We start from the raw sequence: 24,624 nt of genomic DNA, 5'->3' as shown, positions 1-24,624 counted from the left end.
GAAGGTCCCACAGCGTTGAAGATTCTCTCTTCTTGTAGGAATTCCAGGCTCACACCCATTGTCTGACTACAGTGCAGGATACCACACTGAGGAAGGATAGTCATTAATGGAACTTGCTGTGATCTCTAATCATGCACAATGCAGTCTTGCTTTGACCTGTTGCAAATGTCCTCATTTTTCAAGCATACCAAAATCTGTGGGACTCTACAGTAATTTTCTTCTATCTGTGGCTTTTAGTTTCAGAAACCCTAGTTGTAAGCTAACATACACATTCTGTGTTCCTATTTAGAACTTGCTTGGGAGGAAACTGTCCTCACTTGAGTTGTAGTGTCTTTCCTATTGCAAACAGACCTTGCTTGTCCCATTTACTCCAGTCTTGTAATGGCTGTGTGGCAGTAATCTTTCATTTGTCATTGACAACAATATTGTTGAAACTGTTAGACGAGAGCGCTAATGTACCCTGTCTAATGTCCACATACAGATAGTTGAGCTGACAGCTAAGTGTTAACTCTTTTCATACAGTCCTAGACAAAGTGCAAGCTGTCCTTGTAAAGCTACAAGCTGGTAACTTTAGCCTTGTATCTGTTGATATGAGCTGATAGTTGCCTGGTTATCTTGGACTTCAAATTTTTGTAGCTTTTTGGCTATCATCTAAACTTTTGTGACTATTTTGTCAGTATCTCTGTCTCTTTAGTGTCAGTCTTCCATCCTTTTATGTGCAAGCTAAACTTCAGATAAAGCTGTTATGACTTCTTGTTAGCATTCATTGCCTTGGAAGGCAATTTTTTACATCCATATTAAATTCTAGCTACTATTCTTGTTTATACGGTTGTCACTGGTAGGAGTGATGTTTCACTGAATGTTCTTCCTGTTCTCAAGGCTGCCCTGCCTCTAGCTCTTCTGAAACAATTTCTAGTATCACTGCTACTTCTGAGGTCTTACTCTCTACTCTAAGCTGCTGTCTTTTTTGCTTAAAGAAGGGAACTGGACAATGCTTGTCAGAAAGAGTACACAGTTAAGTTTTTTCTTCAACCGTGTCAACTTTGACTTTTTTCCAAAACTTGAGAGGATTAAGTTCAGTCTGGACTGATCTCCTTGCTTTCTTTCCCCCGCTTGTTTTTGCAGTTCTTAACTTTTCCTTCTGAGACTTGCCATCCTAAACTGGGAAGAGGGTCTTATAGGGCAGTTCCATAGTGACTTTGTTTAGCTTTACCTATGCTACAGTCTGCATGATGTGCTTTTAGTGTCAATGCTGGCTAGTTTATAATGGTAAACAAATCCCTTCCTAAGCATGTAGGAGACCAGGTGGCTCGCTGTTTACCCTGTGTGCATTTAAACACAAGTTGTGGTCTTACCTCTGGATTGCAAAGATGTTTTCAGCTGTAATATGTAAAGCAGTTTAACAAATACTTTCCTTTACTAAAACATTTTATTGCTATAACTCAGTAAGATGTGTGAACTTGGAGAAGTTGCAATTTATATAAAGGGAGGAAGTAAGCAGTCTTGATCTGTAATCAGAATACTCAATTTCAAATTTTCATATCTTAATTTCATGGATTTTTACTCTTCAGATAAACACATGAAGGACTTGTTATCCAAACTTCTAGACTCTGGCTACTTTGAAAGTATTCCGACTCCTCGCACCACTGTGCCAGTAAAAGAATTGGAAGAAGAAGTAAATAGAAAATCTGAAAGAACAAGACAGGTGTCAAAAGGAGAGTCTGTCAAAGAACCAGGTGGAATATTACAGGGTTCAATTTTTGTAGCATAATGTTGGTATAAGCTTGAACTGAGCATTGACTTTGCATAGCTTGATGCTAAATCTAATCCTGTGCTGTAGCTTACTTGCAGTGTAGTGACTAAAATGGAACCTGCAAGCTTGCAGCCTTATTCTGGCTAATATTGTAGAAAAAAAATCTAATTCATAATAATATGTTTTTGCCTTCTGAGCAAGCCTCCATGTTGAAGATGTGAGAATTGTCTGCTGTAGGGAATGTTACATATTACAATAACCAAATTATGGATACTACAAAATGTTTCTTGCTTAACTCAACTTCTGCAAGTGTAAAACTGAATCAAAAAGTAAAAGCTTGTCTAAAAATCGCATGTTGATTGACAAGCCGAGTTTTCAGAATATCTGGTTTAGCAATTGGCACTACTATTTAAATAGAATTAAAGGCTTGCTACTGTTTGGTCTGCTTTTCTGCATTTGATCAGTTGAAACAAATTAACATCCTTTCTCTAGAGTCCATTATGGAGCTTATGAAGTCTGAAATACAGCCACAGGAGGTAAGATACTCTACTGCCAATTGCTTTCCTTTAGTATTGTGATTTTTCAGAAACATAACTGCATTTCTGCAGCCCTTTTTTAAACTTAAAAAGGGAGTCTGAACAGCAACTTAAGTGTTGCTTTATGTAGGAATCATTAAAGGCTTCATTGCATTTCTATTTCTAAGCCAAATTCATGGCTTCTCTGGGGTATTTTGGGATAAATGGGGCAGGATTACATGAAGCAGTATAGTACTTTAATGCTCTGGCACTTTCCTGAATAAACTAAAGCATCAGCCTTTAGAGTGGAAACACACTGATCTTTTGTGTACTACGGGATAGAGAAAATGCACATTTACTAAAGCTGTCTCTGAAAGCTAAGCTTATTGCAATAGACTTGATATTGGTGGGGTTGACAACGATGTAGGTCTTGCTCTGATTTGTCAGAAAAGTAGGGATCCCAAGACAGACTTGTGTGCACAGGGGTGTGTGGACCTGTTTCAACAGCCCTTGAGACTCTTCAGTTAAGTACTCAAGCTTCAACTGGCAACAGCATAAAAACCATTAGACTTGGTTCAAAAGATGGGGAATGGTGGCCTTTTGTAAGTGGAAATACTGGTTCTTAAAATGCTGAATCCCTATTTCCCAGGCATCCCACTAGAGGGTGTACTCTAGAACAAGTTTTGTAACCTGCTGGTAACACTGTTACCTGACTAAAGCTTTTTCTGGTGACTTGTCAAAAAAAATCTCAGCCAGTGAGCGTTATACATTCTTTGCTTCATATATTTACTTGCTGTTTATGACAAAGTAGTAACTCAGGAAAACTTTGGGACATCTTCATTGAACTCTCAGACTTATTGACAGTAAACACAGCCTGGAGTTGAAGTCCAGTGGTACTAAATCTGAGAATCTGGTGACTTTTTAGTATTTAAACTCCATTAAGAATGATGGTCATACTTGGTTATTGGAGTTGCAAAGGGTCAAAGATTTTGGGGGAGATGGTGCTGTTACAGTTAGCAGAATGTCTACTAATATAGTACCACAGCATTTTAAATGCTTAGGAGGAGAGCTACTTTTAATCACAACTGAACTTGATATTGTCACTGCCTAGGAACATCAGTTGGCATTGAGGATAAGGGTAATAGATTCACTCAGCTCAAGTATGTTTCACTTGTGCTGTTCAGGACTGTTTTCATGCTTCTCTGTGGCATGCCAAGTAAAGCTAGTTGGCAGTGTTGTAGGATAAAGCCATGGCTGTCCACATAGTTTCTATGGCTAGTGTTTAAAGTGTCTAGGCTCTGCTTTTAGTCAGAAGTTTTCAGTAGCTGGGTGACCTAACTTAACTGACCTGAACTGTAGTAGCAAAATGTTTTCTTGGGAGCCATTAAGTTTCTTTGGTCTATATAGTTTCTCAACAGGCGTTATTTGCCTGAAGCAGAATACTCTGTCAAGAAGAAGCCAGAAGAGCCCAAATCTTGGGAAGCTGAGTGTGCTAGAAGGCAAGAACCTCCAAAGTCCTGGGAAATGCTTGTTGATATTGAAGAGCAGGAACAGAAGCAGAAACAAGAGACCTTAAAGCCTTGGGAAGCTCGTGTTAGGCAGCAAGAACCAAAAAGACTAGATTCTCCAAAGCCTTGGGAAGCTCGTGTTAAAGAGCCGGAACAGAAACGTGAGACTACAAAGCCCTGGGAGACCCGTGTTGAGGAGGAAGAACAGAAGAAGCAAGAAGCTCCAAAGGCCTGGGTAGCACGTGTCCGAGAGGAGCAGGAGTCCCCCAAACCTTGGGTAGCAAAGGTTAGGGAAGAGCAGGACCAGAAGAAACAGGAATCGCCTAAGCCGTGGGTAGCAAAAGTTAGGGAAGAGCAGGAGCAAAAAAAGCAGGAGTCCCCAAAACCTTGGGTAACCAAAGTTAAGGAAGAACCAGAACAAAAGCAGGAATCTCCAAAAGCTTGGGTAACCCAAACTAGGGAGCAACCAGAACAAAAGAAGCCAGAGCCTGTGAAAGCATGGGAAATGCCTGTTAGGGAAGAGCCAGAGCAAAAGAAGCAGGAGCCTGTGAAGGCTTGGGCTGCACATATTAGGGAGGAGCCAGAACAAAAGAAGCAGGAGACTCGAGAGGCTTGGGAAAAAGCTGACAGGCAGCAGCAAGTGTCATCACAGCAGTTACAGAACCCTCCGAAGTCCTGGGGAGCTGCAAGTGTTGGGCCAAAGGAGCAGATGGGGCCAAAGAAGTTTGATATGGAACCCAAAGAAGTGAGTTGGCATATGTAGTATTACCTGTCATAACCTTTTCACACTAGTGTATTGGACTAGAGCTACCTATTAGCAGAGGCTTTATAAGGTGCATTTTGTAGGCCTGTATTTAGACTCCTATTTCATTCTTGGGGGAAATAGTTCTGGCAATTAAACTTTATATATAGAATAGCAAGATGGTCTGCTTTGCTTTTTGCATCAACACAGTATTGCTGTGTTTGAGCCTTGAATAACTGCTTTATGCATAAGACAGAAGAATTAACTTAGTTCATCCCCAGCTATTGGCTCTGTCCACTATTATCAGTACAAAGCAGGTATGACTCATCCAGGGATCAAATACTTTGTCTGTGGCTGCATGCAAATAGCACTTCAGTAATTTTTTAGGCTTTTGATTAAAATAGCTGCTGATTCAAGAGAGATCTAACATCTAGATCAAGCAATACCAACTGTACAGGGGCTTAAATATGTATTTCCAGATGAATGCATAAGCCATACTGCTGTCCTGGAGAGTCTAACAATAGCATAGTTTGTTTTAGAAATGTAAAATAAAGTTAATGCAGGGCTTACAGCTGAGCAGGCTGCTAGCCTCCAGTTACATTACCTTCTTTCTCACCTGTGCTTGGATAGTAACAGTTCTGATATTGTGAAAATAGGTAAGATGGTAGGCAAAGCAGAGTTCAGTTATGTCACTAAGAGTAGTGTTTAATTTGGAGTTAGACTTCAAGAAGGAAATATGGGGAATTAAGCATTCTTTTGTACACAATGTTGTTAGCACTACTATCTTGTTTATGCAAGAAAGCAGAAATCAATTCATTCCATTTTACTCAGCAAACGATTAAGCTTAAATCTTGTCAGTAAACTTGACGTAACTGAAAAATTTTTGTGCCTAGAGGCGGGAGCGCAAACAGAAGGTTGAACATGAAATTAAAAGAGTAGGTAACATGCAGCACTGGGTAACAAAATGGGATTAAGGTGTTTCAACTTGATTCATCTTTACACTCAAGCTGAGTAGAATCTTGTGTCCACTGGTGGTGGTGGTACAGGTACAAAACCTGGTTGCCTCGCACTAAGTAGCTCTGAGCACAAGTAGGTGTTGTGCACCGAACTATGCATAGTATTACTGTAACTGAAACTATCGTGTTATATTGGAATAGTCTCAAGCACTTTAGGGTGCCTTGGAATTTCTGGTGTCAGATTAATTTAAAGCTTAAGTGCAAGATGCTTCCTAATGAGATGGGGCTCTTATTTTTGTATAGGATGGAAAGATCGGTGGCTTAAGTGGTGGACAGAACTTTGATGCAGTAAGGAGAAAGGAGGGTCTCCAGTCAGTTGGAGAAACTTGCACACTGCCTAGGAATCTTCAGAGTAATGTGCAGGTGTGCAAGTCAGCAAAATTAAACTAAATTGAATGTTGGAATGTAAGGTTGCTTAAGCTGGATTCCTGAATTCAGTAAACAAAGCATCTTTTTAAAGTATTCAATCTTTGATTTACATAGTAGACCATAGTGAAATGCCAGCTGGCTATATTTTTGCTTAGTAGCTATTGACAAACCCTAATATCAAAAGTATATTGAATGAGTAAAAAATAGTGTACTATCAACCTAGCTAGTTTCCATAACTACTTTTTTAAAAATAAATATGTCTTAATTTGATTGTGAGGTGCATATAAAGAAGAATTAAAATCATACTTTAAACTTTTTGGATAATGAAACTTGTCTTGTGTTCGCTTACATGAAGAAAAAAGAGGCAATGCAGTGCTATAGCTGGATCCATTTCAATCCCAGGGAGAACCTACAAATGACCTTGTGCAGGGATCTAGGCATGGTAGATAAAAGGCCTATGTCACTGCTGCTCCTTTCTGGAGCTGAAATTAACCTTTCTTTCCTCCCTGAAATAACTGTTAGAGTGCTGAGACATCTTCTAATAAACTGCTCTGTTTTGAGATCTCAAAATATGCTTATTTAACTTAATGTACTATAAAGTGCAATACCTAAGAAGTTGGGCTTAACGCAGCAGAGTGAGCTGATGTGCAAGCCAGTTAAACTGTTATTCTATTTAAACGTTTGTGCAACCTGTGGACCAGCAGACTTGGTTAGAGCTGAATTTGTGGCCTGCTTTGTGAAAGCAAAACAGTTTGGCTTTTACCATCATCCAGTGCCATTTAATTCATACCTGCTGTGAATGCTGCTCTGAGTAGAAAGTGAATGTTAATTGTGTATCTACATGGCACAGCTGGTGATCACTGTTGTGATTACAGCTTAGGTATCACCATTCAAGCTCATTTAGTACTCCACAGCTAACAAACCTGAAGAGGAATTGAGGTCCTGTGTCACAGGATGGAGTTTTACTAGTATATGAGGTGGTTGAAATGTATGCTAGAGTAGTGTTATGTGTAAGTAGACCTTCAGTCTCTAAAAAAAAAAAATCAAGCTTTAACAGGAGTACCTAGTATATTGGCATTTTGACTTGTAAAATTCCGAAGTGGTCAGTATGCCTTTACGTTGGTTTATTTGCAATGGTTTAACAGGTCCTAAAACAAAAATGCTAGGTTTTTCAGCTCCATTTTTACTCAGTTCTCTGGATATATGTTGAAACAGTTTTTGCTGAATGTGTAAGTAGTATTGAAGTTAGGTTTCAGAAACACTGTTATGACAAATTAGACCTTAAGCTTATTGGTGCTGTATAAAACTAACCTGAATGTTGCTTGAACCGCTGGTGTTAAGTGATCTCAGCCTGTGTAAGTTTGTGAGCTGGCCTAGCAGGTTACTAAACTCAGAATCTGCTTTTCTAACTTCCAGAAACAGCATCTAACTGTAGGCTAGAAAGAAAACTTGGTTTAAAGCCATCTTAGGGATGTCAAGTACCTGCTCTTTTTAAAGCATCTCTTTTATAAAGGCATAAAACCTGAAATACTTTTAACTTTCTGATGCTTTTCATGTATGCTCTGTATTACCCTTCAATATTCTGGTTTTGAACACCTAAGTACCAGCAAAACAGCAAATCAATAGGAGGTAGTGTCACTATAGCTACTTCTGGCTAGTGTATTTTAATATATGCAGGAACTAGAAAATGACTTCTACAGAATGGAGAGTTGCAATGTTTCAGTTCTGGCTCAAAGCCCTAATATCATATATGTAACCCTGTATGCTTGCTCTTCTAGTTGAAGTAAAGAATGCTACCAGCATAATGCACAGAGTATAATTTGGGGAAGGAGATGAAAACTCTTAACAAACTGTAAAAGCATACAAAAGATTGTATCATCTTTGCAACCACAAGTGAAACACTGCAGTCTCTTCTGCTTCCATGCTCTTGAGGCTGTTTTTACTTGTTTGTTTGATGTACAAGTCTAACTTACATAGCTAGTGGACAATCTTAATAGCTTCAGACACTACTAGACTTGACCTGGTTAGGTGACTTAAAGGTGAGAAGCTTCTGTTATCCATTTGCAGACATGCAGAACTAGTTTGGTAGTGTACTTGTATCTTAGTACACTGTAGTGAGGAGGAAGAGGGTAATAAAAGCATTAATTAGTTTGGCCCATAATGAATTTACCATGACAGCAAGAATTTTAAGATTAAGTCTGCTTGTAAGTGAGGGCTAATAAAGTGATGGACAGGAAGATTCAGATTCCTAGTAACTTGATTTATAGCTTGCTAAGATTTAACTATTAAACTTATCTTTTGTCCTGCACTTAGATCCTTAATAGCTTTAATTCCTGTTCATTTTTGGACACTATACAGCAATATAAACTTGTGTAGTCAGTAGTTAAAGGTAGTGCTTCTGCATTGGAAATTGTAATTAACATAGAGTAGTACAAAGGTGCACTCTTTTAGCTCCAGAATAAAATAAAACCTCTCACAGCTCAACAAGTAGCTGTCATGTGGGCCACATAAATGTTAGAAATTGAGTCCTCCAGAGTTAAGAATGTGTTGTATGTGCATGGGTTATGCTTTGTGAAGATCACTAAACCCTGCAAGCTTCTTCCCTGTGCATGCTATTGGAGTGTCTGCAAATGCTAGTGATTAGTTTCAGATAACTGTTGAAGAGGAAATGCAAGAGTGTATTTGGTCTTGTTGTCCTAAAACTGGACAACAGCATTTCATCAATTTTTTTAATTTAGTGTGACAATTACATGTCATGACACATATACCCATCTGCCATAAAGTCTTCTAATGCCTTCATATAAACACTCAACTATACTGCTATACAGTGTATTGGAAGTAGTAACCTCCTATTAGAAAGACAAATGTTTGTACTGTAGGAAAGTAAAGGCGTTCACATGTTCCTGTGTGTCTCAACATTTGGGCCAGTTGAAATAATGCAACTGCTTAATGTCTTCAGATTTGCCTCCTTCTAGCTGCATAGACAAACATAAGAACAGCAAAACTTTAGACAGTCACTGAAAATTACTGTTTTAAAATACTTATAACAAGCCTATCTCTTCCCCAAGCTGCTTTCAAAAGACATGTTAGACTTATCTAGACAGTCTAATATTATTGTCACTCTGTAAATAACAGGGCTTTTGCTATTTAAGGAGTTTACTGTCATGATTTTTCTGATACCTTAGACTAGCCTGTTCTCTGATAAAATATTTCCCTCTTTGAAGTGAAGTGAGAATCAGTTGTGATGAATTGTTGAGGGACCATCTGAAACAATCAAGGAGTAATAAGGCCCTGCAGAAGTCCTTATTTAGCTACAAAGTTAGGCTCCCATGTGGGAGCACAGGTGTATTTTTCATGCCAAACTTTGAAAAGTTTCAGGTAATACTTTCTGCAGGAGCTGGTGTATTGAGTGTGTCTGGCTCATGAGTGGAAGCACTTTGGTCCAATCCCAAGTAACCTGCTTGCAATGTATCTCTTGGGTGCAGTTTCTTTAGAATATCTGGAAATGGGATCTTAATACAAGATCTGTACTTACTGACATGGGCTCTACTGGGAGGAAGTATGTTTTAAACCTTGAGTGATGCAGCTTTGATTTTTAAGCTTGTACTGGCCTTCAAGTTAAATATGTGGGTTTCCTTAGATGGAGGTGCCTGATTTTGGACTAAATGCAGGCAACTTATTGTCTGCTGTACATTTGACTGTACGAAACTGAATGAAGTTAACTAATTCTGTGGCTAAACTAATTGTGGCAACAGTAAGCTAGTTTTTTTTAACAAAGTGAAAGCTTGATTCAGGAGATATCAATAACAGCACAGAATTCCTTGGTCCATGGTGTCTGACACCTATAAGTTGCTCTGGAAGTATATTGGATAAGGCAGCTTGTCTTGCTTCCAGTATTAGATTTAATATCTTTTTTCCTTATTAGGTGCCTAAACCTGTACATCAGCCAGCTGCAGAATTTTGCTCTACTTCAACTCTTCCAAAAGATCCAGTATTGAGAAGGGAAAAACTTCAGGATCTGATGACTCAGATACAAGGGACTTACAACTTCATGCAAGTATGTGTTTCTCTGCTGTTGTAGCACAAAGCTCCAATTCCTACTGAGTTAGGGAAAACAGTGCTGACAATGTGTGTTTGCACTGAATGAATTAATCTAGCTCTAATTAGCTAACAGCAACTTGTCAAATGAGAATGTTTCACTTGTATCTGGAGTTTAATTTTTTTTCCTCCTAACCAAAGATCTCTTTTTCAAAAGGAGTCCATTCTGGATTTTGATAAGGCTTCACCAAGTGCCATTGGTTCATCCCAACCACCTTCAGTTACTCCAGCAAGTAGTCCTGTAGGTAAGTAATACTGTAAGTGTGAATTGTATGTAAGCTTTTGCAAACACTAACAGGGTTTGCTTGGGCTGTAGATGAGTAGGCATGGTGAAGACAGCTTGTCTAATTATAAAAATACCAATGTCTGATTAAAAAAAGGCAGCACGAGCCACTTACCTGCTTATTTGTTGCTGGAGGTGGCTTAAGTTGGTGCATCTGCCTGGAAACAGAATGCTTGCATTATCACTGACTGGCATGTGCATCTGAACCCAGCTGCAGAATTGACATGCTATATCTGTGCCACAAACTTGTCTAGATACGGTGTATATAGACACAAGCTGTGAATGAGCTCAGGATAAAGAGCAGTTAGCTAGCTACAGTTAGAAAACTGGAACTTTCTACAATGTCCCATGTTAAGAAACTGTTTGGGTGGCTTTTGGGCTGTAAAACACAATTACCCAGTTTATTAAATATTTAGTTGTTTCTTTTAATCTGGAAAGGGGGTATATCTATTACCTGTCCTCTCTTACAAAAAATCCTGAAGTTTTCAATGGGGTGTAGTTTACTGATGCTAAGTCTAAGTATTTGCAGTGCATATGCTAAAAATAGTGTGCATCTTCATACACCAAATGTTTTGAAAATGTCAACTGCACACTGAAACTGTATGTAGTGTTTGAATTTAAAAGTAAATATTGCTTAACGCATTCTTTTTTTACAGCTTCAAAAGAACAGAAACTGCCAAGTCAGAGTGATTTTCTTCAACAGCCCCTTCAAGTAAGTTGAAGTTGAGACTGCCCTGAGGAGGCAGAGCTGTAGCCAAGGAATGATATAGAGGTTATTCACTAGAATAGACTTAGTACTTCCATTGTTTTTCTTGTTGTCAGTAGTTTTGTAACAAATTTCGTGTAACTTAGTAGCTTGCAAGTCTAAGATCACTCAAGTGCTGACAAAGTTGGCTGCTCTTCTGCTTGAAAAGCAGCAACAAATGTTTCAAATTTCTTGAAGTAAAACAGTATGTTGAAGACATGCTGAAATAGTTTGAATATTTAAGCCATAGATTCAAGTCCTAGCTAATAGTTGTTCATAGAGAACATGCTGCTTCTTTCCTAGATAGTGCATCTCTTCATCTTTGAGATCCTCACTTAATGCCAAAGATAGTGTTTCAAGCTTTGGTAGCCATGGTTAAGTATTTATTTATTTAAGTGAACCTTAAATTCACTTACTGTGCTTGTATGTCTCGCTACTTTGGCTTTTAAATAGGTTTCTCTGCCACTAACAAGAATTCCTAAGAAACTTAGACTAACTGGTTAAAGCACTTCAGCTCCTGCCTCATTCTGAGGTTTACTTGAAAATGCCCAGAGTATGAGTTTCAGTGAACCCAAACATTTAAGATAATCTTTCAAAACCTTATCTCAGTTGTCTCTTCTTGCAAGGCTGCTGCTTCATCCGTGACACTGCATGGTTCAAATACTTCCCTAGCATCTGCTGATCAGACTCTTTCTGGCTCTGAAACTGAAGACTTGGTGACACCACAGGTAATATACCCTGGGGCTCACTGGCATTCAAAGATCTGTGCAATAGCCAGCCCTAACAGAAAGCTGTGGTGGGGCCTTTCCTGGATAACTATTCTTGAACAACACACAGGGACAGAATGCAAGTAACAGCAATAGTATAGCCTACATTCTGGAATACTTAAGTCTTAAAAGTTGGAAAAGTCTTCCTAATACTGCATGAATGCAAAGTGAACATTCTGCCCCTTGAAATGGGAAGGGTGTGGGATGAAAAATGCAGGCTAGAAAGTGGTGCAGGCTAGAAAGTGTGGTGCATATTCTTGTGGGAACATATGAGCAGCATAAATATTTGGTTTGGTTACAGTGTAGAATGCTCCCTCTAATGACAACATAGAGGATGCATAAACTGGGATGGGTATTGTCATGAAATAGACTTCTGTGTAAGCTGAAGACTGAGATGTGTTCTCTCAAGCACTAACTAAAGAAATACTGGGAATCTGACCTCCTGATATTCAGCCAAGACCTCAAATGTTGCTTTCTTAGCTATATTTATGTGCAGTTAAATCTTCAACTAGCCTTCAAATATTGTTTAGAGCTGAAAATAGTGTTTCAATTTATGCAGATCACTGTCTTAAAGATCTCTTGCTAAGTATTGCTGTGTTCAGAAACACAGCTGGGTCTTACCTGTTGGACTCTCTAATACGGTGTATGTAGATTATAATGGGGAAATGTTCATGCTTTTTAAATGTTTTTTTTGCTGATGTACATGCTATCAGTATACTGTGCATGTAGCATTTACTCTGTTCCTTAATATACTGTATAGTTGAATGTAACAGTCTTGACAGGGATATTATAGTCTTGCTGCCTCTTGAATCAGCAGTTTTGGCCCGGTTCTTGACACCTTCTCTCACTTGTCAGTGTCATAAGACTTCTTGTGCTGACAAGGATTAAATAATTTTGCTGTTAATATGCATCCGGAAGACTTGTGCTGGGCTATAATGTAGAACATCTGATATGAGCAGAATGTTCTGAGGTTTTTTGCAGCTTACTGTTTGGAATTAGGGTTGCTTGTGCCCAGCATATCTCTAGTCCCTTAGGCTTGAAGTGTGGTGTCTCTCTTTTCTAGTCCTGCTTCTCATGGAAAGCAGTAGATAAGCTTTGTTTGGTCCTAGCACAACCAGGAAATACACTCCATGGTGACAGTGCACTCTCCTGGTATGCAAGAGTAGTTCTGTCTGATACACCTGTGATGGTATACCTGGTGAGAATGGGACTGGTAGTCTTTAGCCCTAGGCTGTATATCCAAGTATAAGCAACTCTTAAACTTAGCATTACAAGTGTGAGCTAAGTATAGAACCTGCAGGTTTTGCAAAGGCAAACCAAAGTTTGGCTCTGAAGCCTTGTTCGATAGTTTACTAGAAGTTTAACATCAGACATGTCTTTCCATTTAATTAGACAGGTGTGCGTCACAGACTTCATTGTAAATAACTGCTTGAAGCAATCTACAGTTTTTAAAATTATCTGACTTTGCAGGGCTAGTTGTACAACCTCTTGTGTAAGAAGGGTAATCCAAGTCTGAATCTCTAAAGCCAATTACTTGAAGCTTTGGGTTAAGATGACTATTTAATACATTGTTTGTCACGGTCTTTCAAAACCCACTTGTGTCAACTTATGCACTGGTATTTCATCGCTCTACCAGAACTCTGTGCTTTCTGCAATACTTCTTGTAATAACAGGTGCATGTATGGCTCCTTCTAGGCATCAGCATCGCTTTCTCAAGAGACTGAGAAATATACTTCCCAGCCACTGTATCAGACAAGTTCACGTATTTCTGAGCCACTGATACCTAAAAAGATAGAAATTACCCAGGTGAGCTATCACAAATACAGGTAAGGTAAATATATTGGTTGCTGAAATGTGTCTAAGAGCCTTACATTCCTTTTGACTTCTGATTCCTATAAATATTGGTATTCTAAATCAACACTTCATTTTTCTGTTTGCACAGATGAGACCTAATGCTGCTTAATACTTTGTCTGGACAACTCAGCATTGTTTCTAATCTGAAACATAATTGATTAAGTTGGGAGGGGAAAAAAATCAAACCCCCTAAACTTCCTGAGTTCCTTTGGAAAAGAAGTCACTTCTAATATCAGCCAGAGAATCATCTTCCAATAGATGGAACAGAAGGCATTCTATGTTTCATTAGTGGTGGGGAAAAATACCTGATGTCTCTTTATTGTGAAATTATTACAATGAGTGGTATGTATAGTAGTTCATAGGCACATTTCACTTAATCAGCAGAGATTGCAATAGAAGTACTGTTTGCTGAGGATGCACAGCAAGATTTGAAATTGTAAGCAAAAGCTATTTTGTAGCTCTACTATGTCCAAATGTCATCCTGTAGAAACTGCTGACTTCTGTCAGTCTAGGCTTTAGAACAAATTAACTGCTTCTGTTACTGCCTGATGACTATCAAGTGACCTTTCATTACATTTGTTCTTCCCTCAGGCAACCATTCCCCTCCCAAGTGAGCCACAATCACCGTTGCCTACTTCAAGCACCTCCATGTCACCAGTACCACCAGCGCAAAGCTTTCAGTCACCTCCAGCAAGTAGCAGTTCTGTCACAATAACAGCAGCTCCCTTTCAGGCTATGCAGACTGTAAGTATGCAACTTGAGGCCACAGAAGAATAATTGACAATAATGCTAATAACTTAGTCCTGATACTGGGGAACTGGCTCCTCTTGATGTAGTACAGAACTTGATAGATCATTTTGATGTTTTAATGTTAAAAACCTAGATTAGAATTCTGCTTATCTGATGCCTTCAGAACTTAAAATAGATCATCTAAGAACAGAGATCCTGGTTTTGCTGTGTATAGTCCCAAAATCTAATACTAGGATATCTTAGTAGCCTCGAGGAACTAAGAGGGATAAGGCAGACCTGAAATCAACAGATTTATAGCTGTGCCCCAAGGTAAAGTTGACTGTACTTAAACTGTTCTTATGCATAGATTTCAAATAATAAAGACTGCAGAGGAGAGAGGGAATCCTGAAGTATATAGCTGCTAGGACTAAAAGCTTTCTGAAGCCTGAACCTGTCTTGCTGCTTTTTAAACTGTTTGCTTTCATGGGGTAAAACTCAGTCCACTGGAATCACAGAAAACGTGTCCTTGGTAAAGACCAGTGTAGCTCATTATCCTATCTCGTTAATAAGTAGTCAATATAGATGTCTAGGGAATAGTCCACACAGACAATGAGCGGTGTTTCTTGCGAATAGGTACTATTTTTTCAGGCCATACATCGGTACTAATGTTCTCTAACATTCCTACTGTCTGGTAATCTGCAGTGCAAGCTTAGAGGAACTCAGAGGAAGGGTCTCCATTTAGTTGTTCCCTGTACTTGGTCTTATTTACTCCTCTGATACCTTCTTCAGAAGATGCTAGAAACATTAATTTAATCTTCTTGCTCAAAAGCAAGCTTAGAAAGAGGTCATTGAGATTCTCCAAAGGCATTGTTCCTTTCAGCAAATATACCAGTGCAGTTCTACAACTTGCTGGACGATCTGCATCTTGCAGTATTGAGACATATGTAGGAGGATTTGGTGGAAGAAGGTAGCTAATAGCTTTTCAAAGCACAGGAATTAATGACTAAAACATCTATGATGTCCTGGTGTGGTCTGCAGTAAATCACTACCATGACTTTTTCTCTTTGGTTTTCTGTATTTGTAGAAGAGGTTCAAGTAGAACTTTCCTCAGAGGTACAGAATTTTGATATAATTATAAATAAGGCAAGTGGTGGTAGGGAGGTGGTTCTTTCTAAGCCAGATCTATTTAAATGATGTTAAGTGGCTAGGTGGTGATTTTTCATGGAAGTGGAGAAATAATAGCGTGTTATGATCAAGGAATCCAGAGTCTTTCTGGGGACCCAGTCTATAAGATAAGCATCTGTTGTGATATAAATATGGAGTCTTGGTCTCAGTCATTCTGATTATATCTGAACCTAGTGTCTGTGTTCAGAGCGCTTTTGATCATAATGGTACCACTGAAAGTTCACCTGAATTAATGCTGTGGTGTTTTCAGAGATGTTAAATGTTCAAGATTTCTCTTGAGATTTTTGGGTCACACTGGCAAACATCTGTCATTAAATTGCTAGGATGTTAGTTCCTCTTGTAGCAGTAGCAGTCTAAATTTGCCGTGAAGGGGTTTTCTTCTTCCCTGCATTTCTTAGATTCTCATTGCTGCCAGGAAAACACAGCCATTGGATTTCAGTAGATAGCCAGGAGTCAGATGGTTCCTTGCCAAATAGTGATAGTACAGTGACAGTAATGGAAACATCTGATTTCTCAGATGTCTGAACATCCTTAAGCTTCCATAAGTACAACGGCAGCAAAAAGGCAGATCCTACCAGTAGCCCTAGACCTTTACTAGAATTCCACCTGTAACCCTCACTGTAGGAAAAAGTAGGCTAGCTACAAATACTCCAGGATGCGGGTGTTGACAGCCTGACTGCACAGCATCTTCAAATTTCTTTTAGGAAGAGGATTGCCTTGAATCACTTTCATCACTTCATCTGGTAAAGTAAAAAAAAAAAAAAATCACCACCCAGAATTTGTTATTTTATTATGGTTCAAAATTTATACTCAACACTTCAGTATCATGAAGGGTTTCTGTGCTGGCTCCCACTTAGACGCAGTACTTGGTTTCTTGACCCTGGAAAAAGTGTTCTTTTCCCGTTTTAATTATAGAGGCTTCTGCAAATGACAAGAGTTGTCAAGCTGTGAAGCTCTTCCTTGCATCTAGCTATAGTTTTGCCCTGATCTGTCTTCAGACAGTTTATAGTCTTGGAAAATAGTCAGATACACCTCTAGACTCAGTATCAGTACTGCTGACAGCTCTTCATGTGAAATTTAGATCCTTTTACTCAAAATAGACTTCTTTCCTATTTGAATCTTGATACTAGTTGTCACTTTTGACAGCATCAATTCTGGTAATTTTGGGTTATTGGCTGTAAAGCAGTACAGTCACTGGAGTGACTGAACTCTGGTTGATTAGTTTTAACTAACAGTAATATCTGCGCACCACCCTACTGCCCAGGCTATAACATTATAATTTGAATTACAAGACTGTTACTTAGGTTGCGTGTTTACTCTGAGGGAACTTAAAATGAGTAGGAAAGTTGAGGCTTAATTTACCAAAGGGGTGAAGGCTGTCTAATATGGCATTTGAGTGGATAGTAGTGTTGCATCAGGTTCCAAGACATCTATAAAGACCTAAATTCTTCCCAAATGTGAATCTCATCTCAGCATAGGCTGTCCCTATAGCATAGCTTCAGGTCAAAAGTTGTAGGACAGGTAGTCAGTGAATTTAACAGTGGATTTCCCATAGAAGGAAAACAGCTTATTGTATGGTAGCTGTTCTGTTGATCAGATATGGTAGCTATGGTCAATCAAGCTATGTTTCTTGGATAGCAGCTACGTAAACAGGAGTAAGTTCTGTAAGTTTACTGAGAGGGAAAAGAATGGGTTGAAGTACAATGTTCTTGATTATTTCTAAGAAACAGTTGGTGTTCTAGAAACTGATCTGGGCATATGGATTTAAACTATGGCATAGCAGGGTGGTGGCGTTAGGCAGAGACTTTAGCTGGTAGTCTTAAGCACTTGTCTTAAAATACGTTGTAGGTATTTAAAGTGAATGCACCACTGCCTCCGCGTAAAGACCAGGAAATTAAAGAGGATTCTTCATATTCGTCAGGATATAACCAGAGTTTCTCTACAGCAAGTACACAGACTCCTCCTCAATGCCAGTTGCAATCTTCTCATGTTGCAGAACAAACCTCTCTTTCACAAGAATCTCTGTCGTCAGGTGAGAACTGTACTTGATTCTGTATTTCATGTAGTCTTTAAAGATCTTCAGGATATAGTAGTATTTTAATTTATAACATGTGCTGCAAGTTCTTCTAACTCAGTGAAATTCTTAAACGCTGTTATGTAGCACCTGTTAACATTAGGGTTACATCAATTCTAATCTAGTTGATGGTATGGTATATAAACTTAATTTCAAAACTGCTAGCAGGATGAAAGGCTGCTTCAAATCAGTTTCTATACTAGTTGCATGGACAGTGTCAGTTACATGCCTGAATTTCCCAGTAGGTGGGAAATTCAAGTATGCAGTGATACTTGTCAGTCAAACAACTGTTTGCTTGGAATTGAAGCAATGATGAAATACTCTTATTTGGAACCATTAATTTGGTTTCTGATAATAGACACTAGTGCTGTCTAGTGCTGGGAGTTGCTGAATGCTAAAAAAGTTGGGATAAGTTTTCAGTCTGACCTGAGGAATAGTAAACTTCTGATAAGTGTGGTCTTGAGCTGCTTTACTCAACACAACTGACCTGCCTGACATTCAGATACTGTACCAGGTGAATTTATATAACTGACACTAAATTTGAAATGAAACTAGCCCCTAAATATGCCTGAAACGGGTTCCAGGATGAAAGGAAGCTGACAACTAGGGATCTGGATTTATAAGACTGTCTAATCAAGTGACTTAAGGTCATTTAAAACTACTGTTTTTCTGCCAGAGGAATCTTCATACGAATTATACTAGAAATAGACTGATACTGTATGCAGTCAGTGAGACATAGGAAGATTAAGAGCTCCAAAGAGCAATATAAGTATAGCAGTCAGGAAAGCATGTTTAGCTTGAATGTTCCTTCTCGTTGCTGAGACTACAGATGATCAGCCTTCTATACAGTTTTTAATGGAACATCATGATTTTTTTGATTAATCTTGTGCAGTGGCTCTGCACAGACTTCAGAAAGGGGTTTAGACTATCACTCTGGATCAGTTTTAAGCTTTTTGGATTGATATAAAGCATGGTCCTTTGGAAACACATTCATGGTTGCAAGGTCTGTATTTCAACTAACCATTCAACCACCCTGTGAGTGAAAAGCATTCTTGAATACCTGTTGCTTGGGACTGAACTGCCTAATAACATGTGATAGGAATGTCTGTTGAAGAGAATGAACCCAAATATCTAGCTTTCCACAGTTGTTTTATTGCTATCTAGATAAGATTGAGTTTGTCTCATCATTTTGAAGGATGTCAACACTGAGGTGACCTGAGTTTATCAGATAGACCACTGAGGTCTTGTTAGTAGAACAGTGTTGGTTCTAGGTGAAAATTCTTAATCAGGTGTTACTTGATTTTATTCTAGCTTGCTTATTTTCTTGATGCTGCTAGCAAGTGTGTTCTGACCTAGGCAACTGAATCTTGCTGAATGCATTAGAAGCTTACACTGACAGCTTGGGCTGTCTACAGTATATGTTAATAAGCATTACACTCTACAGAACAAAGGGGAGGATCCCCACTTATTTGGAGTAATGAAGGGGCACAAGAACAGGATATTCAGAGTAGCTTAATCAGTCTCTGAACTTCCTAATGCTGCCTTTGCTTCTAGGTGCAGTAACTTACTACAGTTACAAAAGCTTTGAATTCATCTGTGCCTTCTGTTTTAAGCAGTGAATTATCAACCTGATGGAGCTGTTCCTGTTAGCAATGGTAGCCTTGCCTTTTATCCAGCACAGACTAATGTTATTCCCAGACCTCCTCAGCCTTACCTTAACAGTCGTGGGTCTGTCAGAGGGTCTGCTAGAGGTGGAAGGTCACTGGCTAATTCATATCGTTCCCCTGGTGGGTACAAAGGTATGTATATCCTTACTACCATCTTAAAAAAAAAAAAATCTAATGTAGTAACACTAGAACATGATTTAACAGAACATGGTATTACATTTAGGTTCTATATGTGAAACTTAAAACAAGACTTTTTTTTAAGAGCAACGTGTAGAGAATGGGGTCTTCCTTTGTAGAATTTAAGCCAGTTCATTCTGACTTTTATTTGTAGTCCCTGTACTTTGGGTGTCAGGTGAACTGGCAGAGCAATTTCATAACCTCTTGAATTATTAAAGTAGAAACTTTCACTAATAGGTTATTAAGTTACTTAATTGTATAGACTTCTCTGCTTGCTATTTCATTTACCCTTCTGAACTTTTTACCCCCTTTATTCTTTCTTTTGGCATCTGTCTTGCTAAAATTCTGGACAGGTATTTTCTCTTCAGATGTCACTTGAGGTATTTGCCCAAAACAAGATACTCTTTGCTTAGTGCTGCTGGCTTTAATATTACCAGCAGAAACTGGGATGGGGGGAGAGGTTCCCAGTAGAGGAGAGCCCTTCTGGATTAATAACAAACTGAAGGGTTTTAAGAGAAAGACTGTTTGGTCTCTGCAAATCAGTTGCTATTCTGCTACTAGCCGAAGTACTATGGAAAGTTTCATCTGACTCTCAGCAGATACCAACTTAAGGTTGTTGATAGCTGTGGCCTATTCCACTTGGAAGTGGAAGGGCACTTAGTCTGTGACAGAACTTGTTTCAGTTACTGGACTGAGACTGCTCAATACCTTGTAGGAACATGTACCAGAAAATGAGTTATGTAGTTCTAACTTTCCAGCAGTTAAGGGTTTGGTAGTTAAATAGCTAAAGATGCTAAATATTATAGTACTTAAATATATATAACAGTCATAGCTAAGCATCTGTAATAGCAAAAGAAAGCATTTCTTAATTCTGCTAAATCCTGTCTCTGGATCCAGCAAGTTTTTCAGCTGTTCTGTGAAGTCCCGTTAATATCAAACAGGCAATTGTTAAGGTCTGATGTTAATACTTCTAAACATGGAATTTTGATACATTGGGTAATTCAGAGTAGCTAATGAAATGCATTCTGTATAGGAGTGGTGAGACTCTGAAAGAAGGAATAGATGTGTAATTCATAAAATAATACACATAGTAATTGCCAAAAGGGAGCTCTAGTTGTATTCTGGACTTGTACTTGTAAACCAAACCATAAATAATATTGAATAATCAACCTTATTTGAACAGGTTTTGATGCTTACAGAGGCTCACCTTCAATAACTAATGGCAACTATGGCCAGCTGCAGTTCCCTGGTAGAGATTATGCTGGAATGCCATATTCTCAGAGGGTAAGCATTGACTTTGTTTCCAGTAGTCGTCTTGAGCACTGTATGGGAGATAAGTCTTCTAATACTGTAGCTTTTCATTATCCTAACAGGTGCACTATTCTTTACAAGCTGGAGTTTAGTTTTGTTTCCTAGATTAAACCCTTTTTTGGAACAGTAGACAGCAGTTGAAATAGGAAGTCAGTTCAGACAGCTAACATCTCTGTGTGACAGGTTGATTTTTAGTCTGAAGGGAATTGTCAGAATGCAAACAGATGGCAAATAAGATGTGGCATAATGAGTCCATTTTACTATGGATTTTAAAGTTAGTCCTCAATGCCTCTGTAGTATAAAATAATGAACTCTTAAATGGATTGCTGTCAATGTGGTTAGGCAAAAAAAAAAAAAACCAAAAACCAATGTGTAAGAAAGCAAAGGTTCCTGGTGGGAGGAGGGTCTTCAACTTTGAAATGAAATATATTCTTCTGTACAGACTCACAGACTTGAGATTTAAGGTAATGCTCAATGAACTGAACTGAATGTATAGTTCAGAAGCTAACTTGCTAGAACGGGCATTGAAATAGCTCTTTAAATCCATATAAACTATTGTAAATTTTCCATAAATAAGGCTGTTTACCTACATCTTAACTCTGAACCACATCATTGTCTATTCTAGAGCTTGAATTAACTGTGCAAATGAAAAAATACTATATTTGGTAGTCCCACTTGTTTTCAGATTGGCTCATAGCAATCTTACTAATACTTCTGTTCTTTTTAGGATGTTAATTACCAGCAGTGCTATAAACGAGGTGGGATAACTACTGGTCCTCGAGCAAATTCAAGAGGTAAGGCTAACATCAGGTTCCCAGTGGTACGTGTATGTGCTTAGGCATAGCAGATGCTGAAGTGGAGTGTTACTGTGAATAGTGAGAAAAAGTGTACTGTTACTGATCAAACAGATCAAGCTTGGTATAAATTAACCAAGATAGATGGAAGCTTAAGTATTGTTCTTAGACAGTCAGCATTGCATGGCAGCAGATTTAATGTCACCTCTCAATTTGGTGTCTTCACATGTCAATGTTCTGACACAATGGTACTTTACAGAACTTTGTTCACAAATAAACTGAGCAGGAAATACAGGGTGGTTCCCATGTTGCATTTGGATTCATCCCTTAATTGTATGGTCTCCCCTGATTCTGGGTGAGCTATCAGATCCCAGAAACTTTAAGATAACTTTTTCTATGAAAAATAGTTTGTTTGGGAGTACAGGTTTACTCTGTATTTCCATGCTGGAGTACAAAACTTAAAGAAATACATAAGACTAGCTGTTTCAATCCAAGCATGAATAGTATTTATTTTGAGAAGTCATAAACAAGATTAATTCTGGAAGATGTGCTGGAAAAAGCTGGACTTACAGTGCTATAGGTGAAAAACATGAATAGTAACTATATACCACTACTTTGAAGAATAAAGGGGAATTATGGCATGTCATGGGAACTGTTTTAAGATAAAGCAGGTCATCTCTCAGTCAGGGAGGACTCAGAGAATATACTTCAGCAGAAAATTAAAAGAAATATGAGATTGTGGTGAGTTAACAGTAGGTATCAGTAAGGTATCAGTAGCAGCTTTACTTGGTTTTCTTTATCTTAAGGTGTTCTTTTCCAGTGGACATAACAGTAGCTAGGAACTTGAGGGTGACTGCTTTAAATTTATTAGATCTATTAATGTCTTCATTCTAGACCCTTTTAACTTGGATATTTGAAAAGATACAGCTTCACTTTGGGGAGCGGGGTGCAGAAAACTTAAAAGCAATTCTGGTTCTTCAAACTTAACAACTTATGATGCTAGAATATTTTATGACCTACTAAGAATGCAGCTCCAGAAGAACAGTATTGAGGTAACTTTGAAGTGCAAATTCAGGTCTTCAAGGTGACTAAATGACTACTTGGCTCCTGGTAGTCTTGCCAATTTTTTCAGAAGTTATATTTTATCTCCACTCAGAAGTTGGCATATGCTTTTTTTATGGTAATATATGTATGTGGCAATACTAAAGCTAAAACTATTCCAAGCTAGTGCCCTCTCCTATTTAAAAGTATGAAAAGTCATTGTTTATAGTGCTGAATGCTACAAGTGTGGTAAATTTAAACCAGCTTCAAAGTTCTGTTCTCACTGGGGTCCTTTGACAACTTCCTGTAGCTGAAAGACAAATCTATTGCAAAGCCCATATACTTGCTGCTTAAGATTATGCCCACAGGTTTAAGGGTCTCCTTCTGTTATAATACTTATTTATCATTGCTAATGATCTTTAACAGCAGGGTGGAGTGATTCCTCTCAGGTGAGCAGTCCAGAACGAGACAATGAAACCTTTAACAGCGGGGACTCTGGACAGGGAGACTCCCGCAGCATCACCCCTGTTGATATGCCAGTGACGAGCCAAGCTGCCACCATACTACCAGTGCATGTCTACCCCCTCCCGCAGCAGATGAGAGTTGCCTTCTCTGCCGCTAGAACATCTAACTTGGCCCCTGGAACTCTAGACCAGCCAATTGTGTTTGATCTATTGCTGAACAACCTTGGAGAAACTTTTGATATCCAGCTTGGTAGGTTCAACTGTCCAGTGAATGGTACATATGTCTTCATCTTCCACATGCTGAAACTGGCTGTAAATGTTCCGCTGTATGTGAATCTCATGAAGAATGAAGAGGTCCTAGTGTCAGCATATGCAAACGATGGGGCTCCTGATCATGAAACAGCTAGTAACCACGCAGTCTTGCAGCTGTTCCAGGGAGATCAGATCTGGTTGCGTCTGCATCGGGGAGCCATCTATGGAAGTAGCTGGAAATACTCCACCTTTTCGGGATACCTCCTTTATCAGGACTAAAATCCAGTGCGACGTTTACAAAAGAGCTGCTCCAAACACCTTGGTGGAGGGGGGTGGGACTAGCTTTGCACTTATACTGACTTTATAGAAGATATGTGGTTCCATTACTGGGGGAAATGATGGTCCTGTTGTGCAAGGTGAAATCATGGAGTTGGGGTACTGAATCAGCACTAATTTGGCACTTTATCAGTTGTGATGTAGCCTTGCTAGTAAAGCTGTGAATGTATATTGTTTGCACTTACCCTAAACTGTATTAATGTCCAGCTTACTACACTATTGATTGCCTCAAGTATGGGCTATTCACAATGCCTTGTTGTGCCTCAATAAAACAAGTTAATATGCATTTTAGTTTTAATCTTGCCAGTGGTCTTTATTTTTAAAATACATCTAACTGAGCTTATTCCTGATGTGGAGTGTACATGCATGCTATTACATAGAACCAGTCTTCAAGTTTCAATAATTCAGGGTAATCTGTATAGTTTACATGATATTACTTGTTTATTTAGTTCTTGCCTAATGCCATTCTTAAGAGTGTTCCCTTGATCAAAATGAATTCAAGATTTAGTTACATACCTACTTCCTTTTTAACCAAAAGGTCAAGAAATTAGAAGTGAAATGCTACATACTTCATTAGGACTACTTATTTTAAATGCATATCCTGTCAAAAGCTAGCTTTGTCACATCACCTGTCCTTCAGTAGTGATGTAATTGAAATTCTTAAACCTCAAAACAGTCACTGATGGGCTGGCTTGCACTGTTTGTTACTCAGCTGCAACATATTTTAAAGTTAAAATTGACCCTTGTGAAGCACAAATATGGATGGCTTTACTCCCCCATGAGACTTGAATCGGATTGTAATGCAAGTTATCTCCTCCTTTCAGAGAACTGCTGAGGAACTTGGTATTTGTAGTTGAAGCCTGCTGCTTGCATTTTAAATCAAACCTGAATACAAATGCTAGGAAGCATTTATGAAATCCCTTTCTTACAGCTAAAGGGCTGTG

The 24,624-nt window shown here is 38.7% G+C and overlaps 1 protein-coding gene across 2 annotated transcripts in view; it reads left to right on the top strand.

Moving 5' to 3' along the window:
• Positions 1-23,972, top strand: part of CAPRIN2 (caprin family member 2) — a 34,726-nt gene extending 10,754 nt beyond the window's left edge. The window contains exons 6-19 of one of the 2 annotated variants that reach the window (XM_009587336.1): positions 1,572-1,736; positions 2,246-2,289; positions 3,676-4,298; positions 4,407-4,521; positions 9,829-9,960; positions 10,159-10,246; positions 10,941-10,996; positions 11,656-11,757; positions 14,242-14,394; positions 17,413-17,596; positions 19,252-19,437; positions 20,666-20,766; positions 21,521-21,587; positions 23,055-23,972. In XM_009587336.1, coding sequence (XP_009585631.1) covers positions 1,572-1,736; positions 2,246-2,289; positions 3,676-4,298; positions 4,407-4,521; positions 9,829-9,960; positions 10,159-10,246; positions 10,941-10,996; positions 11,656-11,757; positions 14,242-14,394; positions 17,413-17,596; positions 19,252-19,437; positions 20,666-20,766; positions 21,521-21,587; positions 23,055-23,623 — 2,585 coding nt within the window. In that variant the 3' untranslated portion in view covers positions 23,624-23,972. The remainder of the gene's footprint in view (positions 1-1,571; positions 1,737-2,245; positions 2,290-3,675; positions 4,299-4,406; positions 4,522-9,828; positions 9,961-10,158; positions 10,247-10,940; positions 10,997-11,655; positions 11,758-14,241; positions 14,395-17,412; positions 17,597-19,251; positions 19,438-20,665; positions 20,767-21,520; positions 21,588-23,054) is intronic. The other variant, XM_009587337.1, reaches the window with a different exon arrangement.
• Positions 23,973-24,624: the final 652 nt, after the last annotated feature.

This window comes from Fulmarus glacialis, unplaced genomic scaffold (assembly GCF_000690835.1).
Source record: "Fulmarus glacialis isolate BGI_N327 unplaced genomic scaffold, ASM69083v1 scaffold1921, whole genome shotgun sequence".
Classification (NCBI taxonomy): Eukaryota; Metazoa; Chordata; class Aves; order Procellariiformes; family Procellariidae; genus Fulmarus; species Fulmarus glacialis.
The sequence above is the reverse complement of the archived record's forward strand: the minus strand, read 5'-3'. Positions and strand labels throughout refer to the sequence as shown.